This window comes from Cydia pomonella, chromosome 4 (assembly GCF_033807575.1).
Source record: "Cydia pomonella isolate Wapato2018A chromosome 4, ilCydPomo1, whole genome shotgun sequence".
Classification (NCBI taxonomy): Eukaryota; Metazoa; Arthropoda; class Insecta; order Lepidoptera; family Tortricidae; genus Cydia; species Cydia pomonella.
The window spans coordinates 7,123,893-7,147,438 of record NC_084706.1 but is presented as its reverse complement, the minus strand read 5'-3'; the positions used below and the strand labels follow the sequence as shown (position 1 = coordinate 7,147,438).

General features: G+C 36.2%; 1 protein-coding gene across 1 annotated transcript in view; it reads left to right on the top strand.

The window, feature by feature from the left end:
* Positions 1 to 3,987: 3,987 nt before the first annotated feature.
* LOC133516950 (uncharacterized) overlaps positions 3,988 to 23,546 on the top strand; it is a 44,956-nt gene continuing 25,397 nt past the window's right edge. Inside the window, exons 1-2 of the mRNA XM_061850018.1 lie at positions 3,988 to 4,592; positions 22,155 to 22,295. Coding sequence (XP_061706002.1) covers positions 22,179 to 22,295 — 117 coding nt within the window. The 5' untranslated portion in view covers positions 3,988 to 4,592; positions 22,155 to 22,178. The remainder of the gene's footprint in view (positions 4,593 to 22,154; positions 22,296 to 23,546) is intronic.

Below are 23,546 nucleotides of genomic sequence, written 5' to 3'. Positions count from 1 at the left end.
TCAATAATATGGTGTTTTTAGTTATCGTAGACGCGTACTCGAAGTGGGTCGAATGCTTTAATGTTACTTCCGGTTATGGTTCGCGGGTGGTCATTGATAAGCTTTGCGAAGTGATGGCGCGGTTTGGGCTATTTAATACGATTGTCTCGGACAATGGCACGTCCTTTGTGTCATCGGAATTTAAAGAATTTTGCTCGCGTAATAAAATCGAACTGATCACTGCGCCGGCTTATAACGCGGCCAGCAATGGTCAAGCGGAGAGCTATGTAAAAATAATAAAAAAATCGATTAGAGCTATAATTATGTCAGGGACTAGCCCTAAAAATATAAATATTAAATTGCAGGATTTCTTGTTGCGTTACCGGAATTCTATTCATAGTACGACTAACAGATCTCCCGCGGAGGTGTTATTCGGACGTAAACTGAGGTGTAGCCTGGATTTGCTCAAACCTGCCGTCTTATCGCCTTCCGACCCAACACTCGATAAAGTAGTCAAAGAAAAACAGTGTTTGCAGCGTGAATACTACTCTGGTAACCGTCACGTAGAATTCGAATTAGAAGAGTCAGTGTTAGTGCAAAGTGTAGTAAATAAAAAGACATTCTGGGTACGTGGTGTTATTGTGAAGAAGATAGGCCGGACATTATTTTTAGTAAGAATTTCGAACTCTGGTAAATTAAAAAAAAAACATGCCAATCAACTCCTCAAATATAGGGGGAGGGAGTGTACAGCGGATGATCTGGAGAAGCAGCCGACTAATTCAAGCATTAGAGAGCCGGAGGAGGACGCAACACCCGTCATCATTTTTGACGAGCAAGTACCACCCAAGCACGCAGGTCAGCGCTGTCGCACGCTCAGTGCAGTCGAGCCAGAATCTGCAGCAGCGGTACCTGGCCAGAGCAAGCCTGCGCCAGCACCGCCATCACCGGCCGAACCTAACGACGGCACTGATGCGTTCTTGTGGTCGGACTGCCACGAGAGCCTTGCCACGGGCGCACCACCCGTTGCAACGAGCGCATCACCCGGTGCAACGGGCGGTTCCGTCGCCGACCAGGCAGTTGTCGATATCCCGGCGGAGAGGGAACCTTACCGGGAAGGATATTTGAAGCGGAACAAAAACATTGTAGACTTTAAGAAGTATTTTTAGGTTAAGGTGGAGGGAATGCAGTAAACGTAGATATAACGCGCGGCTGCGCCCGCGCCGGGCAGTCATTAAATAGCTACGATACTATCTATACGTGTGTTTGACTCAACCCTCCCGCTATACCGTTTACAACAGTTTGAAACTTGGGAATTATTTTAATTATAAATTAGCTATGAAAACGAAGTGTCAGTTATATATATAATTATTTACGAACACTAAAGAAAAGGAACCTTAGAATTGGTTTTATTAACTTTCCCTCTCTTATTTTTTTAAATATTAATCCTTTCACAAAGGGTACTGAATCTTTTTTGTAGAAAGTTTTGTGTAGATCATTTACATTTTACAGCGTTTTATGCTAATTGCCACCGTTTACGAAAATATAGAAAAATGGACCATAAAATTGATTTTAATTAACTTTCCCGCTTTAATATATTTTTAAATATTGATCCTAGTGAAAAAGTGGACTGAATTTTTCTTGTACGAAATTTTATTTAGATGATTTGCGTGAAAGAACATTTTTTGATATGGGCCACCGTTTACGAGTTATTTAAGATAAACTAAAAAAGGGCCATTTAAAGCTAGCAGCCGCGTCGATGCAATTGTCTCACGTGCGCTCCGAGCGATATCATTGTCGCTGGTTACGTTTAGAATTATAGTTTGGCATGCTATGACAGAAATATTTATATTTATATGTATTTCTGTTGCCGCTATAACAACAAATACTAAAAATTACGGAACCCTCGGTGGGCGAGTCCGACTCGCACTTGTCCGGTTTTTTAGTCAAAGAGGAGCAAAGTTACTTACAATGAATCCTCAGGTCTCTTTTTTTAGTTTTTCGTAAATAATTTGTAAAGTATGACCTATAGCAAAAAATATATATGTGTATATAAACAATGATAATAAAAAATTCTACAAAAGACATGCGGAACACTTTTCCCTAAGATCAATATTTATTAAGCTTTTAAAGCGAGAAACACAAATAATGTGCAGAATTGATTAAAATTATCTTTCGCCGTTTAATATCTCAATAATATTGATCCTAAAGAAAAAGTGTAAGAAATCTTTTTTCCAGAAAATTTTATGTTAAGTATTTATGTTTAACATTCTTATTGCACTGGAGCACCGTTTAAGAGTTATTTACGAACAACTAAAAAAGTACCTATGAATTGATTTACCCCCTATAATATCTTCTTAAATATTGATCCTAGAGAAAAGTGCACGAATTATTTTTTGTAGGAAATATTATGTGCATTCTTTATGTATAGGAATGTGTTTTGCTACGGGCTACCGTTTACGAGTTACTTACGAAAACTAAAAAGGGTTTTTAAAATTGATTATTATTAACATTCCCGCATTAGTATCTTTTTAAATATTCATCCTAGCGAAAAGTGTGCTAGATATTTCTTATAGAAAATTTTATGTTACTTATATATTTATGTATAAGACATTTTTTTTGCTATGGGTCATACTTTACAAATTATTTACGAAAACTAAAGAAAATGAACCTTAGAATTGGTTTTATTAACTTTCCCTTTTTAATATATTTTAAATATTGATCCTTTCACAAAGTGTACTGAATCTTTTTTGTAGAAGTTTTGTGTAGATTATTAACATTTTACAGCGTTTATTGCTAATTGCCACCGTTTACGAAAATATAGAAAAATGGACCAGAAAATTGATTTTAATTAATTTTCTCGCTTTAATATCTTTTTAAATATTGATCCTAGTAAAAAGTGTACTGAATTTTTCTTGTAGGAAATGTTCTATAGATGATTTGCGTGATAGATCATTTTTGATATGGGCCACCGTTCACGAGTTATTTAAGATAAACTAAAAAAGGGACATTTAAACCCTCCCTCCCCCCTACACAATAGCGCCACCCCCATCTATCAGTACTTTCAGTATGTTATTTATCTACAACTATGCCAAAATTCGCTTATACACGAATTATTTCCCCGTTTTTTCCTTCGTTTGGTGGCCTAATACGTACGATTCGAATTGAATAAATTGAATTTAAGAATATAAATATTTAAATTAGACACATCGCATAACCTACCTACTTCATTTGTAGGTACGGTAGAGACTAGAGACTATACTTACGGTAGGTACTACACAGACCGGCAGGCATTAGGCAGGTCAAAAAAGAAACAAGTAGCAATATTTTTAAAAACAGTAACCTATGCACCTAGGCGATACGCGAATGAATAGAGAAGTAGCAAGCTGCCACCGCCGGGCAGGCGCGGCGCGCGCGCTTGCGGCGGCCGGTACCGCTCCCGCACCCCGCTCCCTACACACTGCTCCCGATATGTTAAGTTTTTAATACGCTCGTTATTTTTTTGGATGTTTTTATAGTTGGATGGAAATAAAACTGTGATCTTAATTCAATAAATAAAATGGATAGAGAAATTTTTCACAGCGAGTAAAAAGGCAATTTCTGAAAATAGTATAGTTACATGGATTTTTTTTTAGATTTTCATTTTGTAGCTATAAAACGGCAATAAAATGGCATTTCAGTGAAAAAATTAGATGGAGTAATTTTCCGGTCCAAGACACGTTCAAAAATTATATTTTATTAATATTGGTATTTCTGCTGGGATATTTTTTTGGATATTTCATATATTGTTGTAATACGTTACATGAATATGTCTGGTGAAGAAAGTTTGAACGGAGCATTTTTCCGTAAAAAGATATTAACGATTTAATACTTTAGGTATTTACTTAAATCCTATTATTATTATTCGTTGGAAATTAAGACAATACTTTTTTTTATTGATACTTTATCATACTGTAAAGTTTTTTCTGGCAGAGGAATTACAGCGGGGTCCACTACCTTTATTTCCTACACTAAGTGTTTTAAATCGACACGAGTTGCAAATTACCTATTCGCACATGTGTCGTACAACGTTTTACAGTACATATGGCCCTTTAAATGTTCGACACAGTAACGTAATATGCTAATTTTCGCACTAGTGCGGTAAAGTAGCACCATATGTACTGTAAATAAAATTATAAGTAAGCAAGTATGAAGCCTACAACGACCCCAACAAATCGCGACGATAAGTTGAATTGTTACATCTGTAAGCCTCTTCTGACCTGTTGGATGACATTTACATTTGCCTGTCTGTTTAGTCTGTGGGACAATCCGTCCGCGAGCGGTTGTTGTCTTATATTACTATTATTTTATTTAGTTTGATTATGATTATGAAGTTGAAATAGCTTATTGAATCTTAGGTTTTAAGTATTTTATCTCCTTCTGTTGCAAAATCGTGTATTGATTTGTAACAAGTTGTTTTTTTGTTCAGTGAAAAATTAAAGAGCTATTTAAATTATTCATTCTTTGTCTGATAGTTTGCAGTCGAAAACAATAGAAAGTGAGGAAGAATTAAGCAAAAATAAAGGATTAAATGGCACGGTGATTGACAACGCTGTTTCGAATAATATATCAGAACGGTATGTATTTATTTAGCACGAATACGAAACTTCACAGCTCCTCATTTTAAGTTAAAGTTTAATTTAAGTATGTCCAAATTTTCGTTTCAGTTGAAACAAAGGGTTGTTGAATACTAAAAACTGTCTTAACGATCTTTACAATTTAACATTGTAAAGTAAAAACAATTACTTATGTTTTTATACCCATTCAACTGTTTTTAGCAACCTTAGTTTCTGTTAGTAAATTACTTACCTTTTTACTTTATTTGCTGTGTGAATAAGTACTTAGATTAAGTGTCAAATATCTCAAGCTCCTAAATAATGATTACAAAAAAATGTAAGTTATTCTGGTGAAAAGTTTATTTATCAAGATGACTGATGTAGTAAAATGTTTTATCACATAGTTGCATAAGGATCAGTGTATTAAAAAAATACCTAGCTTATTTACCTCACATCCCTTTAATAAGATCCTGCCTATCCTGCAAGAATGAAAGTAAGTAGCTCTTCCTACCATATCTTTCTTGTCCTTGGATGGAGACAACATATCACAGCCCAAAATATCCGGAAATTCTGAAATTCTGGTTGAGATTACAAAATATTGAAGGTGAATTGATTTGTTTACAATATTTGTAATATTTATTGAACTCCACTGTAGATTCAACAGTGGCATAGCATAGTACAGGTTACTCAGTTGCAGTGACACTTAAAGCCCACATTCAATATTACTAATTGAGTCTTGTTTTAAAACTTGAATATCTCAAAAAGTTGTCTGGAAGAGATCACTCTTCACTGATAAGATAAAGATAGGCAGACAAGGTGCTGCCTATCTTGAATCAATTGTTTTTCTTTAAGCTATATCCTTTACTGAGGTGTGCCAATAAAGAGTATTTTATCTATATATCTATCTTATAATCTATTAAGATATTTCAATTATAGCTAAACCTCTCACGTCAAATGATGGTCCTTATGACGATTATATGTCCTTATATGACGGTTCTTCAAATCTTTTTTGGTTTAAAAAAAAATATCTGACTACATTAAACTACATAATTGTTAATTGGCTCTGAATAGGGTTGTTTAGGGTAGGGTCTACAAATCTTAGGGCAGAATAGTATCCCAATACATTCTTATGGATTATAAGAACATATTAAACTACCTTTAGTGGACCTATAATGAGCATATTTTTGTAAATATTTAATTTAAAATATCTTTTAATACACGTCACATGACCCAAGTCGAAACGACATTGAATATTCTGATGACGTCATAATCACAACTCACGGTTTGACACTGGGCTATAACTGCGAAAATCGAAGTTCGTCATTGCGGGAATTTTTCTCCGTAATTCTAATTACGTCTTAGTAAGAGTAAAAGAGAAAGATCCCCACAATATGCAATTTTCGGTTTTTGCGCTTTGCCCCCCGTTTTTTAAAAATCTTTATTTATTTATTGAGGGTTTTTTTAAACAGATAAGCCATTTTGGTGGTGGGCAATTAATTAAAGCTTCAATATCGACAAGCCCCAAGCAAACCTGTTTTCAAACGACTACTTCGCAAGCATCTTCTGTCAGAAGAACTTAAATAAGGTTCACCATCATGTATATGTACATAATTATATGTATTAGTCTATCTTTTATACATTATATAAGTAGTAGTATTTAACTATTTATATATTTTTAATATTATTTGACTTCACATTTAATTTTTTCCTTATCATTTGTTATTATTTTTTCGTGCACCAACATACACAAATGTCTCTGTTTGACCCAATGGTTGACTGGTAGAGAATGCCTTTTGGCATTAAGTTCGCCATTTGTACATTTTTCTTTATGTGTGCAATAAAGTTTAAATAAATAAATAATAAATAAATATCTGCACTAAAAATGAACATCATAGAAATGCTAATGGATTATTCATTATCCATATATAATAACTCAATTATTACAAAAATCATTAGTTGGTTAAAAACCCACACGCACGCATACACAGCTTGCCCACCACCTAAATGGCTTGAGTATAAAATTTTGTACTGAGAATAGACAATGGGGGGCCTTAGTGTTACGTGTGTATGTATCTATATACTTACTTTACTCTTTGGTATGTACATAGTTATGTATCAAACCGTAAACTGTGACGTCAAACAATTTTCAAAGAGCGTTTTGGGCGCGAAAGCTTGGGTAAAAATATATTTTGTTAATTTAACATATTTAAAGCCGTTTTAGGGTAAAAGTTCAATTTTAGGGCAACGTTTGGTTAAATTAGAATGTATTACAAGCGCAGTTTTCGGGTTTTCAACATAATAAATAGGAAACTTGACTCATTTACATCAGTTGTAATAAGGACAAACTAATTGCACCAAATATTTAATATGGCCAGTAATGAGGATTCTGTTTATTACAGATTATATAGCAAGTAACATGTATCATTGTCTCATTGTAGCCATGACTCATATCACTGACATTTTGTGTGAAATAGCCATCATATTATAAGCCTCTGCATCACAATGTTCAACTCCTTTCCACATTTTCACTTTCATAGTTTTTATATCAGAACAGATCCTTATTTTCAGTGGCATAGCTAGGCGTGGGCGAAGCGGTTTTTATTCTCCAAGGTACCCTACATGTTGTTCCAAAAGACGTGGTGGAAATAAACATAAAGTTGGTTAAATAAAACCCGTCCTAAACTTTTCACAGATCCGCAAATCGCCACGTATATAACAACTTCCCGCTCGCACACCGGAGCGGCGTGCAGATCCGCATCCAATTTAAAAACCGCCATTGTTTTATAAATGAACATGTTATTATATTGCACAGCACCGCAATTTGTTGTTTGTTGTTTCTATCTAGGTTATAGTTAAAAAGGAAGTTCGTTACGCTGATGAGTTCTCATTAATTGTTTCTATTGTTGGACTATACGTAGGTTACGTTATGGCTCCTCTTCACGATGGCCCAGCGCTGGCCCAGGGAGATAGATGGCCATGCGATGGCTGACACGCCACTACACGATGGCGACATTCAGTTGCGATCTATTCGTTTTCCAAGATGGACGTGGAAGCATTAGCCGCTGCAGCAATTTATTTATACGCCACGTACCAACCTTTTCTTAATCTGCACAATAATAAAGTAATAAAAAAAAAATACGTAGATGATTATGGTGGATGTTATCTATCCATCGCAATAAATAAATAAATAAACTACTTATTATAGGACAGTATTACACAAATTGACTAAGTCCCACGGAAAGCTCAATAAGGCTTGTGTTGTGGGTACTTAGACAACGATATACATATTATATACATATGTATAAATACTTAAATACATAGAAGACATCCATGTCTCCGGAACGAATATCCATGCTCATCACACGAATAAATGCCCTTACCAGGATTTGAACACGGGACCATCGGCTTCATAACATTTTGTTTTGGCATAACTTAGTTTATTCATCGCGGTTAATATTCGTTGTAACTAAATTCTAATTCCCCCAATTACAATAGCAATATTCCCCTGTTTTGGGAATATTCCTGGAAACGAGAGAAATTTCCCGGGAATTTCCCATACGGGAATATTCCTGTTCCCGGGAAATTTCCCACGGCACATCACTACGAACACCTATCCGTGTTCTATTATTAGTTTTTTTTAGTAGAAACAATAACAACTTGGTGGTAGGTAACAGGTGGAAATAACCCAAATACTGATAGGTATTGTTATTTTTTGTTTAATCTATAGGTATTTTAGGCTGAACTAAACATTTTGAATTTAATTCAATTAATATATTTCGTGTGTTTTGTAGGAACAGGCCTACCTGCCTACCTGTATTTGAAACAAGAATTTATATAAAAAAATAGCTGACCTGTATTCCCCGCAATCGATTTAGGTTAAACCTTATTATCTTTATAAATAACACGAAATGGAACGAAGCGTCCTTTTCCATCTGAAAGAGTGAATACTTCAGAACAAGTTGGTGTAACCCAATTAAATATGCTATCGATACCTACACGTTACACTATACCCGTTCAGTAGGTACGAATCAAACCAGGCCCATGATAGAGGACCATAACTGCGAAAAATAAATATGTGGGTACACGCGTTAACAACGTACATCCTTTTTTAAATAACAGCTACAGCATGCACATTGAAAGTAGGTATAGTGTAATCAAAGTATCATGGCTCGGCCAGAGTAAAATGAAATGGACTTTGAAATTAGTATTATTGATGCAATATTGTAACTAACTATTGTCACAAATCCGACTTGATTGAGATGAGACAGACAGTGCAATTTTATTCCAATTTTCCTTGTATTTTATACTTTTCATGTAAATATTTCTACGCCGATGGCAGAATATGTCGTCCTAACACCGTCTATTTACTAACCAACATTGTTATATTCTTGGAAATAAATGATTGAAATTGAAATTCCAATCTGAAGTAGCTTTAAAATTGTAAATAAAGATTTTGTATTTTTTTTATAAATAGATAATTCAATTGTATATACTGCAGTAATGAATGGAACCATGTATTTATTAGTTGCAGATGTACGTCGTATCTATCTTACGTCCTTTTATTATAGAATAGAATATCATTCATTTCAGTATAAGTACATATTTATATAGTACATACAGAGAAAGAGAAACAAAAAAAGACTTAACTTGTACACTGCAACTACACTGAAAATGGTGAACACTCAGCATAATGCCAGGTCCTACTGGAGTAGTACCTTACGCTGGTCTTCCGTGAACACCTGTAGGGAGCGTAGTTGCGCCCAGCTATAACCAGCTACAGTATAGTTACTAAGATAACTATAATAATTATGACAATAAATAACGAAGCGGAAATGAAGCAGTTGATATAAAATTATAATACGACCAGCATGGTTCAGAAAATGTAAATAATATATCAGTGCCTAACATTCGTAATGAAAGTGCAATCCCTCTGACATTACTTTTTGCTTGGAGAGAAGATAACTTTTTAGTTTTACTTTAAAATACCGCAAATAAGCAAGTTGTTTAATAGGTGGTGGTAGGTTGTTCCAGCATTTTGTGGCGGTGTACTTAAAACTGCCAAATGCTGCAATTTTGTGTTTGGGATACATGTAGAGTGACCAGATCTGATTTCCAGTTGTACGGGAAAACTGCAGAACTGAAAATACGGGATTCGAGGTTAAAATATGGGACAGGCCGTTAAATATTAATAAACAGAACAAGTGTTCACTGCTGTGTGCGAATAAATAAATATTGTTCGAATAGGTATTTTTATCATTCAATTCCATTGAAGAATAAAATTACGGGACAATGTACTGTCCCGTATTGGTTTGGCTAAATTACAGGAAAACGAAAAATTCGTGCCTGACATACGAGACAACTCGTAAAATACGGGACATCTGGTCACCCTGAGATACATGAGAAGAGTTGATAATCTTTGGCGCTGCAAAAACCGGAGCTTCTTATGCAGGTATCGAGGTGCTTGAGACTTCTCAATCTTGAACAGGCACGCAAAGAGGAGAGAGCGCCAAGATTCCATGTTCATTAGATCGCTTCTATTAAGATATGAAGCTATGTGAGGTCTTGGTGGGATTACAAAACAATAACGTATTACGTACTTATTATACAGGCATTTTGGACTCGCTGAATCACTTTATTTGTGTGATATAAGAGGCAAGGACCTACAACTCTATCAGTATAATTAAGTTTTGATAATTTCAGTGATTCGCATAAAAATAAAATAAAAATTGTTTATTTCAGACATGTGTCCATATAAGTATTAGTAAAACTTAAAAAATAAAAAACTTAAAAAGACTAGGTTAGTTAATTTACATAAGTACTAAGTATAATGAGAACAAAAATTCAAAAGCATAGAGTAATTCTGAGGTCTTTGAAGGGGGACGTAAAACCAGGAAATTAAAAGAAAACAAAAGATATGGCGCACTGCGCGAAACTTGTAAGGAATATAAGGTTTTACCTCAATTTATATGAAATGTATATTTAATAGTAATTGAGAATATCATCTGGTTTTTTGGCCATAACTTTTGTGTTAACTAGTATAAAATTAAAATCTCTGACTAGTTTTTAGAGACGTCAAAGACGAACCCAAATGTGTAGATTTCGTACATGTAAAATCGTCACAGCAATATTTGGAACTTACTACTGGAAGTAAAAAAAAAAAATGAAAACCGGCTTATTTACTTTCTAGCAGAAGTTCTTATAAAACTGGAAAAACAATGAAAAATATACAACTGTGTATTACAATTATTTAAATTTAGCATCCTGCCCATTATTTTCAATCGAAGTTTTACATCTACCCATCCCTTCCAGAAATCATGAAAATGGTTCATGGTTAATTATTCGTACTTTATTTCCATCATTTGTTGGAGCCCTCCATTTTCTACTCTTTCTAATCGGACTATTTGTAACGGGCCTAGTTAAAAAAAAAAAACATGTTTTTAATCGTGACGAAAAGTGAACCAGGTTAATTGATTATTAAATGTTGTCAATCCTAAACTTATACTATATGATTCATATGGTGTAGGTTTAGGATCATTCATATTATACTGACGGGTTCTGCCCGCGACTTCGTCTAGGCGGAATAATGATGATGATGATTGATAAAATAATTTCAACTACGCGGCTGAGACTTGGACTTAGAAAAAGGCGGACCGAAAACGCATAGATGCTTTCGAGATGTGCTGGGCAGATGCTGCAGATGCCCTGGACTGCTTTTGCACAAATAGATCGATCTTATGCGAACTCAACATCAAAAGCAGACATTCTACCATTTGTCTACGCAGGATACTGGAGTTTTTCGATCACATGCCAGCCAGGAAATAAGGCCACAATCTTGAACAACTCCGGAGGCCCAACAAGGTGGGTAGATCAAGTCCGTTCTACCCTGGACACCCAACTGCACGTCACGCTTCACGATGCCAAAAACAGGCACAGATGGCGGGACAGAACACTGTCAAAGAGAAGCTGGTTCGTTAGCGTACAGCGTAAGAGGTAATAGTTAGACAGAGTTACTTTTTCATTCAGAATAGGTTAGCTATTAGTATTGATTTTGAAGGCCGCTATCTAATTTTGGCTTTGGTTTTATTGCACCTTAATATAATAATGCCATTTTATTTGTCCTAAATTTCAAAACAACTAGTGCCAAAATGCCTAAATGTCAAATGATTTCAAAGTGATTACAAAGTGGTTGTACAAATATATGTCCATCGTTCTCTAAAAAAGATAAAGATTAAAGCAAAAAAATACACTGTAGGTATGACTATACTGGAAGATGGCTTCCTAAAACGTTTGCCCTACTTGGGAACGCAGACAATTATGCTTGTTGAGAATTGTTTATAAATAGAGCTGTTTGAACCATCTTTTTGGGTAGGGATATACCTAAAAGTAGCGTGCATTCACTTCGATAATGTATGATGTTTTAGTCAAGGTATTTTTTGGATAACTGAGCTCAATGCGGCCAAATCCGTCTGCAGGAAATTCTGCACACGAGCGTAGTTTTTAGGGTTCCGTAGCCAAATGGCATAAAACGGAACCCTTATAGTTTCGCCATGTCCGTCCGTCTGTCTGTCTGTCTGTCTGTCTGTCCGAGGCTTTGCTCCGTGGTCGTTAGTGCTAGAAAGCTGAAATTTGGCATGGATATATAAATCAATAAAGCCGAGAAAGTCGTACAATAAAATCTAAAAATTTAATTTTTTTTAGGGTACCTCCCCTACACGTAAAGTGGGGGTGAAATTTTTTTTTCGATTCAACCCTAGAGTGTGGCGTATCGTTGGAAAGGTCTTTCAAAACTAATAGGGGTTTTCAAGAGACATTTTTTGATAAAGTGAATATATTCGGAGATAATCGCTCCGAAAGAAAAAAAAATGTGTCCCCCCCCTCTAACTTTTGAACCATAGGTCCAAAAAATATGAAAAAAATCGAGGAAGTAGAGCTTAAGAAAGATGTCTTTCTTAAGCGCTTTAATTTTATACTAAATGAAAACTATAGCGGACATGATCAGTTTAGCTGTTTTTGAGTTATCGCAAAAAGTTTTCCCTTCATAGTAAAAAGACTTATTTTAATTAGGTACTGATTATGCAAATTTGCCTATTTGTTTAACTCAGGTGAAAAGTACCGTTTCATCCCTTGGTTAACAATTTACTATACTTTAAGCTCCAGTTTAGCTTATTGTGACGGAAGAGTAACTACGGAACCCTACACTGAGCGTGGCCCGACATGCTCTTGGCCGGTTATTTTTATTACTACTACAGTACTAAGTATGTTAAAATGTTAGCACAAGCTTCGCAAAATCCGAAGTTTCTTCAGCCGAAAAATCTGCAGCGCTCGTGCACTGAACATTGTAGATTCAAACACTGAGCTAATGTCTAATGTGGCAACATTCCTTAACGGCACGTGATTTCGATTACATCGGAGTTTGATGAGATCGCGATCGTTATACTTACATACATGCGATACCTCACGTACTAAGTTTTTGTAGTGTCTGACATCTGCCTGGGTTAATGCCCCCTTGCTGAGCCGTGTTTTCGTCTTATTCTTTATTCAGAAACTTTCAAGTCATATTTTAATTTTACTTTTCTTTGTTTATGCCATCACCAATCACATTTAGTTTTCCATTTACGAATTTTAATAGTATTTTATGCAAAAGTTTTATAAGAAAGGTCAAAAATCGTCGTTGTAGGTGGAGGTTTTTTATTATCCAGTAGATATAGACGGCCGAGCGTAGCGCGGTCGTATGGGATACGCGGCCGGCAACCCCATTTCTCGCCGAGATTTGTAGTGCTTTTCTCAAACATGCAATGAAATAATTTAAAAAATAGGATGATGATGATGATGATGATTGTTTCATGTCCTAATGTTATTTAGTGCGTGGGGTATTGAAGGGGAACAAAAATTTAATTATTTTGGCGCGACGATTCACGCCATTACGCTTTTTTTTCTCTTTTTTCTTTTTTTTGTCGTGTTTTTTTATTATTACTTTGGGGTTACTGAAAGGGAACAAAAATAATGAAATTTTAGTTCCCCTTTGAATCCCCGTATTAATATTTAACAAACACAAAAAAGTAAAAAAAACGCAAAAAAGTAAAAAAAAGCATAATGTTTGCGAAGGCGCGCGTGGACTGCTTCTCTGCCATCATGCGCAAACGCGCCGCCTCGCTGATCAGCAGGGTGAGGGACAGCACCAACAGCATCCTAGCAATGTTTGCAAGCAGGTTGGATGGTGCGTATCTGAACCACTGCAGTGCGCTCCATGTAATCGGCAATATGTAATGTAGACTAACACTAGACGTAAGATGGTTATGTAATTTTTGCAATTAGTTATATCTAATTTTAATGTAATCAGAATATTGTAAAATTTTATTAATTAACTTATTTATTTATTTATTTTTTTGTAATGTATTATGTTTGTTGTATGATCCCAGATGGTCGAAATAAATGATAATTTAATTTATTTATAATGACAGAATTTTGCTTCTAGGTTTTTTATGGTTGAATGCCAAGACATACCATAATTTGACGTTTAAAAACAAAAGAAGGTTGCCTTACAGGCCTAGGTGTGTAAGGCTGTATGAAATTCCTTCACATATCATCTTCACTCATCGCACCTGATATGTAGTATTTCCGGACCTAATTTGAAGTAAGTCATGTCAACATTTCATTACAAGTTTCAGAAAAACATGTTCTATATTGCATGAAACCGTCTACCTAGAGTTGGTTTCCATTGTCATGTATTTTCAAGTGACAACGCTACAGCCAATCACAGCGCCTCATTTTATAATAGACCAATCGTAGTTTGGGTAGTTTAAATTGACTAATCATGGTCAAATGAAGTTTCGTCGAAGAAAACAAGACCTCAACATTGACGAGTTGCAATTGGTCCGTCAAGAGTATGGCGTGTTTTAAATTTTAATAGTGGGGCCACTTTTACGCTGATATTTTGTTTGACGTTAGTCTTCTATATTTTTTTCGTTCGCTGGTGTTAATCAATGTATAATGACAGATAAAAGTAGAGGAGTAGGAAAAACATTGTAATTGTTAAAAACAAATCAAAGTAATATTTTGTGTTTTAATTTATAAAACATTAAATTACCTTTACCAATAAATGTTCGATCTTAAACTTACAGGCTCGTAACCTATATGGGCTAGGAAAGATATGGTAAAAGAATACATCTAATACTTCACCAACACTGTTGGTACAATGGTTTCGTATACATACTGTCTGAATTATGAATTATTCAATACAACGATGGGTATGTTAGAAATACTGAAGCAAGACGACTTTATGAGCCCCAAATACTCGTGAGTCCAAATTCCAAATGCACGTCAGTCCGCCTTCTTTACGCTTGATTTATTATTGCAATTGTGAAGGCACGTATAATGAATAGTGTAGTATAGTTTATGTGCTTTAGCTTATATGCTTATAGTACAATGTATGTATGTAAAATGAGATCAAACTGAAATCAATTAGTCAGTCTGTATCAAATAGATAGTGGCAGCTAAAGTGCGTCCGACAGGATGCGTTGCGATTTATTTGATGGTTACTTTCGCTGCGACTAGCTATATAATGCTGACTGTACCGTAATGTTATATAAATATAACTAAAAATTGATGAGAGGGTAATATTAACTGTCTTAAGGTTGAATAATTGAAATAGCGGCGATTATACAATAATATAACAATAAATCTAATGATTAATAATTGATAAATCCTATTTCAGCTCAGTCTTTAAAAACTTGAGGATTTTATTTACGCCTGACTCGTGCGTTTTTATTATATATTTTATTAGTCCCACAGAATTGTAGAATCTTCGTATATGTAAGTAAGTTAGATTTGTAGTGTATTGCACTACAAAAGAAAAATTAAATAACAGGCAGTCTTATCGCTGTGAGCGATCTCTTACAGACAACATATTTGTATTTTGTATATTTAATTAACATAAAAAAACTTAAAACAATAAACAGTCACATTTTTTTGTAGTTTTCGTGAAATTATCTTAATATATCCGTTAATATGTAATATTATTACGGCCTCCTAGCTCTCTAGCCTAGTCGGTAGTGGCCCTGCCTACGATGCAGGAGGTCCCAGGTTCAAGTCCTGGTAAGGGCATTTATTTGTGTGTTTATCATAAATATGTGTTCCTGAGTTATGGACGCTTTCTATGTATATAAGACAAATATATAATTATGTAGATATATCGTCGTTGTCTAGTATCCACAACACAACACAAGCCTTATTGAGCTTACTGTGGGACTCGGTCGATCTATGTAAAATTGTCCTATGGTATTTATTATTATGTTCCACCCCCTATTATACCTTACTCTGGAGCTGAACCAACTTATTCATAAAACCATTCTATAATTAATGCACTGTTATCCCTAGGTTTGTTTTCAACGTATAATTATAACTTCATATAGACGCGGTTACAACAAAGTTTCCAAAGACTATTACCTAGTTTCCGATGAGCACATAAGTCATGTGAATGGATAGTTACTATGCTCATTACACAAAATGCCCTATTGTCTACGAGAAGTAGGTTGTTTTCTTAGTATTATGTCACGAGAGAATATTGGCTAGAAACTGGAATTGTATACTGTACGCGCGGGACATGCGACCGTGCGGCGCAAGGTTACCAGTGGATTGAAGGGTATTTTAGGACGTCCCAGCACTCCGGCTAGGTAAATCTGAGTTATTTGTATACCAAACGGTTTTTATCCGAGCTGATAACCCGGCCTATATTTATTTTGTTTCGACTCTAGGAATCGCGTGTTTCTCGCGGGTGACTGTAGTCTTGTGCTCTGCTGTTGTATACTTACATCTTCTCAGTTGAGCTAGCTATCATTTAACTAATCACCAGACATAGAAGTTTTTGTGGCAAAATAAAGTGATTGACAAAATCAAATATCGACATTCTATTATCGATGTTACCTTAGCGTTATAGATATTTTTAACATTGTATAAAAAGATAGCTACCATGAAATTTACAACACATTCGATATCTTCTTTGATACACCCATTGGTAGTTTTCTTATTTTTTGACACTGTTTTATACAGTTTACGTTTTTATTTTTAAATACTTAAGATATGTAATAAATAAATTATGGTCGTGTTTGTAATTGATTTCCATTCTTGAAATTCCCGGCAAATTACAGCAAGTAGAATTTACATATTTTAATTATTAATCTATGACTGACTTATCGATGTTATTATTTGTCGATGTTTCATTTCTCAAGCATTCGTTTTTGCCACAAAAACTTCTATGTCTGATAATCACTTATTGGTACCTATAAATAAAGTAGTTAACCTATACTATATTTTTATTATTACATCGCTTATTCCTTTTTTCCTGACAATTTTTAGTCTTTAAAATTATACCTGCAGTTATCTCTTTAGGCTCCAAATTCAAGTTAAGTATTTCATTAGGGGTTGTAACAGGTATCGGGCACAGGTTTACCATTGAATCGCCGACAAATCATTTCATCAAGAAGATTTCCAATATCTTCATTACATGGATCCTCATCCTTTTACTTCTTCTCCACTGTACACGATTCTGTGTGGTGTCTTTGTCGACGTTCATTTCTTTCAGGTATTTTTCGACCGTCGTCAATCAAGTGGAAGGTCGTATTCTGCGTCCTTTCCACGGCGTCGGCAACTGAAAGGCAAGCTTGACTATGTAGTCCTCAGGGCGTCTGTGTACATGCCCGTACCAGCCGTGAGCAGCGCAACAGAGATGCGTATACGCATCTCCGTGGTATGCAGTTTCTGAAGATGTTTCTTATTGGTTGCCCGACATTCAGATTCGTACAAAATCGTAGGTCTTATAGCAGTTTTGTACATTTAGCCCTTGATTTTGATTGGCATCTTTCTGTCGCACATTACGCCTGTCAGCTGTCGCCACTTAAGCCATCCCGATGTTGTTCTATGGGTGATATCGCCGTCTACCTTCCCGTCACTTTAGGGTACTTCCTGATGTTCTAGAAAACTGAAATTTGGTATGTAGGATAGTATTAGTACTAGAGTAAACTTGAGATTTTTTGCCCCTAAGAGGGTGAAAAGGGGGGTGGAATTTTGTATGGGGCATCCATAACCGCTGAGCCAATTGAGATGAAATTTAGATGGAATATCATGTAAAAAAACTACTCAGCCTGGTGCGCGAGGCCCCGAGCGGGTGACCCGTTCGCCACCCCAAAGGCCGCACCTGATTATCATATATAATTTCACGGGACTTAGCTCTTCGTCTATTATTTAAATTAGTTCAATATAATATGCAAAAGTAATATCTGTCAAAAATTTGATTTATGGCACCAGCCTACAAGTTTGGAAGTAGGGATTGCAAACCGGATTGATTTTCAATCCGGCCGGATCCGGACGGATTTTGGCCGTAGTCCGGCCGGATCCGGCCGGACCGGATCCGGTTTGGTATAGGGATATAAAAGTTAATTAAACGACATATTTTTCTAGTTTTTTGCGTAATACGTATTCCTAAATCTATAATTTGAAGTTAATAAATAACTTCTTAACAATAAAATAGAACTTGGTATTAAAAAGTGTCACAATGTCAATATCATTTTAAAAACAAAATTTTAAATCGGTAATTTATTATATTTAACCATTCTAAAGTGCTCAAATTTTCGTTTATAACTATAAATTTGATTAGTTTCCAAAGCCTGATGATGGGATGTGGGGTGGGAATTGGAGCTCCTTGAAAGGACAAGTTTTCGTAACTGTTCTTTGATTGAATTCTTTGTAGAGTCTGTTCGGAAAGAGAAGAGTCGTGGAATGTATTGGGCCCCATACACTCCACGACTCTTCTCTTTCCTCACAAACTCTAACGTTGACATTCATTCTAGCATAGAGAAATAAGAAGTACATAGAGTGCTCACTCCATACATCAGTTTTGATACCAAAACGCTTATTATTTTCGTAGTCGACATCTAGCATCGAGTAGCGGAACTCTCAGTACTGCTACTCGACAATAGATATCGCGGCAAACAAAAAGTCTAATGCTCAACGATTTTCCGCTAATATTATAACCAGAGTAACCGGAACTTTTTTTTTCAACTCCTACGCTTACTATTATTTATTACTTTTAACGAAGATATTTTACTTTTAACCAATTATGATATTAAATGCGCTCTAGTATTATCTTGCTCTAATTTATTTGTCCGAAAAAGTAGTAGACTGTATGACTTAAAAAATTGTACTCTTTTTTAATTTATGGAAAAGTATATTGGTCAAATTATAAGGAACAACACACGACACGACGATCTCATGCGAAAAATAATAAAATGTATGATTGAAAACCATCGCGGAAAGGGACTCCCTAAGAAAAGTTACATAGATCAAATAAAGAATTGGCTAGACGTAGAGTAGCATGTACCAGAAGATGAAGGAAATTGCATTAGATTGGATGAAATTGTAAAGACAAAAGATTCTCTCTTAAATTTGAATAGAAAAGAATCTATATCTTATCATATATATGTTACTGTAAAAGCCCGAAGTACGGTAAAATCTAGGATATACCGGTAAGACCTAGGTTTTACCGATGGCGATCGGTAAAAGCCCGAAATTAATATATAAATATTTATAAATACTTAAATACATAGAAAACGCCCATGACTCAGGAACAAATATCCATGCTCATCACACGAATAAATGCCCTTACCAGGATTTGAACCCGGGGCCATCAGCTTCGTAGGCAGGGTCACTACCCACTAGGCCAAACCGGTAGTCAAATGAATGCATATTAAATCTGACTTCGGTAACTATGTATGTATGTATGTATGTGTGTGTGTTTTTCATTTCCTGTCTATTTTTAACTGTACGAGTATGGTGCACAATAAAGAATATTTACTTACTTATGTATAAAAACATGTGTATCTTGTTTTGGATAATGTTTATTCATATTATTTTTATATTTACTTATCGTCAAATGATATCGAATTTGTTCAGAAGTATTATTAAATAGGTAGGTATTTACCTATAATTTCGATGTGCAAAGCTTCATAAAATATTTACATGTTACGTTTGCATATTATGTTATCTGCTCTCATTATTACCAAATAGTGTAAGCACGTGTCTTATTAACGATACGTTTATTCTGGCACGCACGCTGCCCCGTACCGTATCTCCAGGGCGATTATTCCCAATTTACTAAGTGTATCGCCTCAGTCGAATTGGTATAAGAATGATCGAAAAAACCGAAACGATTATGCGTCATCGGAGGTCGTACTTATACTGGAAAAAAATACTCGTGCTCTCCGATGCAAATAACCGTCCAGAATTCGGTTTCACGAACCAGTCGCGTGGCTTAGTTTTTTTATATTTACACTCGCAGTTGGTTTGTTGTCGATGTGCTCCGCCGGCCGGCGTTCAAAACACGCTCCACGATACCTACTGATAACTTGCCTTTGCCGGGCGCTCGCAGATCTGATATTAACTGATAAATACGAGTACCCCGTTGTTGCCGATTGTTATTTACGGTCATTTATACCCATTAGTGCTGTGATGTTTTACATGGGAGTAGTGACGCTATTTTCATCATTTTTACGGCCGTAAGTAATGTCAGCATCTTACGTAGGTACGAAGTACGAACATTGCACAGGTTCAATAATTATCTTTGAGCTAAATCAGGTGGACTTTTCTTATGGGCTCTGTAGATTCAAAAAAGTTCGCCTGATATGAGCTCAACTATGCATCCAACAAGATTTTACGTAATTTTTCTCCTTGTTGTAATACCTGCATTTAAGTACTAACTTTTCGCCACCTTGGCACGGTTTTTTAGCCAGGCGAAATTTGAATCAATGTATAGAAAACTTTTTTTAAATACTATTTCGGTGGCAAACAAGCATACGGCGCGCCTGATGGTAGGCAGTATCCGTAGCCTATATACGCCTCTAACTCCAGAGGAGTAACATGCGCGTTACCGACCCTAACACTCCGCACCCTCGTTAAGCTTTGGCAACCTTACTCACCGGCAGGAACACAACACTATGAGTACCTAGTTGGTTACTAAATTCTGTTACTGCAATAATCTTTATCTACATAAAATATACGAACGAAAGTTGAATAAAATATATTATAATGAAGTACACAAAATCAGGAATTACATATGACAATATCATTCAAAATGGCCTCCTCTGGCCTTGACACAGGCCCTCAAACGACGAGGCACGCACGATTGTCATGTCTAATTCCGTCACTGTCTTAACTATGGCCCGCTTGAGGGAGTCGAGATTTGTGTGGGGTTTAGGCTTTCTCCTCAATAACCTTATATGGCAAAATCCAGGGGGTTAAGGTCCGGGCTGGAGGACGGTCAGTCTTCGTGGGCAATAAAGTCAATTTTGTTCCTTCGAAACCAGGCTTGAGTTGTTTTTGCCTTTTGTGCAGGAGCTGAGTCCTGTTGAAAGACCCATGGCTGGTTTTGAAATAGGGTGTGTTTAAGGGCTTCAGTATTGGTTCAAGAACGGTTTCCTGGTAAACTTTGGCCCCAGTTTTCACACCTTTTTCACAGAAATGAACCTGTGTTAGCCCTGAGTATGACACACCCAGCCAAATCATCACATAAGAGGGATGATGCCCTCGTTGCACTCTCGGAACAGTCGCAATTGCCTCTTGACTGTTTTTTGCATACACTCTGTCATTCTGGCGGTTACAACATTCTTCAATGGTAAATTTATTTTCATCTGTAAATAGTATTTTTCGGTGGCCATTTTGTGCGTACCGCTTCAATAGCACGCGACTTCTCTCTAGCCTCATAGTCTTTAATCGTCCATTAAGCAAATAACCTTTTTGTCTGCGGTAAGCGTGTAGTCCAAAGTCTTCATTGATAACTTTTTTAAGGGAGCTTCTCTTCACAGACATCTGTATTGCCAAAAACTTTTGCTTCCGGACGGGGTTTCTTGCAAGTCTCGCCTTCACTGCCTTTATTAAAGCTGGGGTCCGAACGGTGCGTGGTCTTCCAGACCTCTTGCTGTCATCGAAGCTCTGAGTACTATTGTATCTATTAATTGTGCGATAAACAAAATTGTTTGTTGATTTTTAGGTTTTCAAGCAACTTCAAAATCGTGTTTGGCGGGTGCCCACATTTGTGCAACGCAATTACTGCGATACGATTCTCTTTTAGGCCCCAATTCATTATAGATACGACGAGATAAGCGTTATGTGTGGTATATAATTATAGCTCACAAATCCACCACATTATGTCATTTTTTATTTTTTCGATCGAATCGAGTAACAGAACTTAGTAACCAACTATTAGGTAGGGTCTAGTGTTATTTGGCTGCGGTTTTCTGTAAGGTAGAGACCCATCCACCCAGTTGGGCTCTGCTCTATATCTGGAAAGACATCCTCTGTGCTGTGCCCTACCACAGAAAGCGAGATGACATTCACAATTTATTATTAAAATATTTGTATAAACTAAAAATAGAACGCATTATGGCTGCGGTGTGTGAGTCAACCCGGCGGTATCAGGGAGCCTTCCGCCTAACCACGCGGGACTTGAAATCCTTCGGACAAAACTCTTGTTTGGTGAAACCACACTTGGTGAACTGTATTGGTGATTGTACAGTGATTTTCTATCTTTTGCAGGCTCAAAGGTGACGAAGGCTCAACATGACGGTGGAGAAGAGCAAAGGTGCTCAGATGAAGATGATCCCGCCCACGACGCGGAAGGTCGCTCCCGACGGCGGGTGGGCGTGGATGGTCTGCTTAGGTGTCAGCTTAGTTAATGTAAGTCATTTACTAGGGGCAAGTGCTATACCTGTGGACGGTTGTACCGTTGGACATGGCTGGAATTTAAAGAACTACTTACTGTAGACCACCATCGTGTACTTAAAGTGTTTTTCTTGTATGACCGTAAAACCCCGTTTAAGGACTTTAAGGTAACTTAAGATCTAAATTTCGCTGTAGAATGACTACCATTGGACTACAAAGGTAGTAGGCGAAATATAGGCAAATGCCCTATCTTCGCCTACATGCTGCCGGAGCGTCAATTATAGACAAAATGTAGAGTTACCTACAGCTATCTTTAGTAATTTTAACTTCGATTGTGAACCTCAACTATTACACAATAGTTTTATACATTTACAGTATTTTTGAAAGGTTTATCAAAAATCGCGTTAACAAACTCGACAACAGAAGTAGAAAGAATAGAAATAGTAATGGTTTAGGAGTAATAAAAATACTTGTTTAGAAATTATAAAATAACTTATATTATAAAAATAAAACAAAACAAGTAGGCACTATCAATAGCTCTATACATTCCATTGTGTATAGGTATATGATATATTTTGCCAAAAAATAATAGTTCACTTTTGCTACAATAGTCCCAATGCTTGCTGCGACCGGTTCATGGGTGTCTTTGCACCTGTGAACGGGTTCCAGCAGGCGTTCCACATGACATTAAAGCTCTCTAAGGGGCCTCTACGTGTTGGATCTATATCCCCACGCAAGCCTATCAAAAGACCGGGATTTATAGGCCCATGAAATCCAAAGAGATACAAGTATAATAATAATATTAGTGCTAAAGAAAAACCGAAAAATGGGACCTTTAAACCCCTACGGCTCAAGGGCTACGGCCGGTGACTTTTGATTTGTTCACCTCGTAACTAGTCCAAGCAAGTTACGGAATCAAAAATTGTGTTCCAAGCATTTCCCTCCATCTATACCTTCTTATTGCTTGGTCTACTAAATAACTTTTCGTTTCGTTGCTTTTATCTTAGTAGGTCAGCAAATGTACGGAGTTTGGTGATACTTAAGAGAGCATCGTCCGTTCAGTGGCGCCATCATTAGGGGGATTGTGTTTTCTAATAAACCAATCCATTTCTGTATAATCTAGTACACTGATGTAGACCTACTGATTCCCCAACTTTTGGTCTTGAGTCACATAGTTTTATTTTGCTTATTCTTGCTTTATCACCTACACGGCAAACGGTGGCTACTTTTCGGTGATGAAGTCAAAAGTAAGTAATCACATAGTAA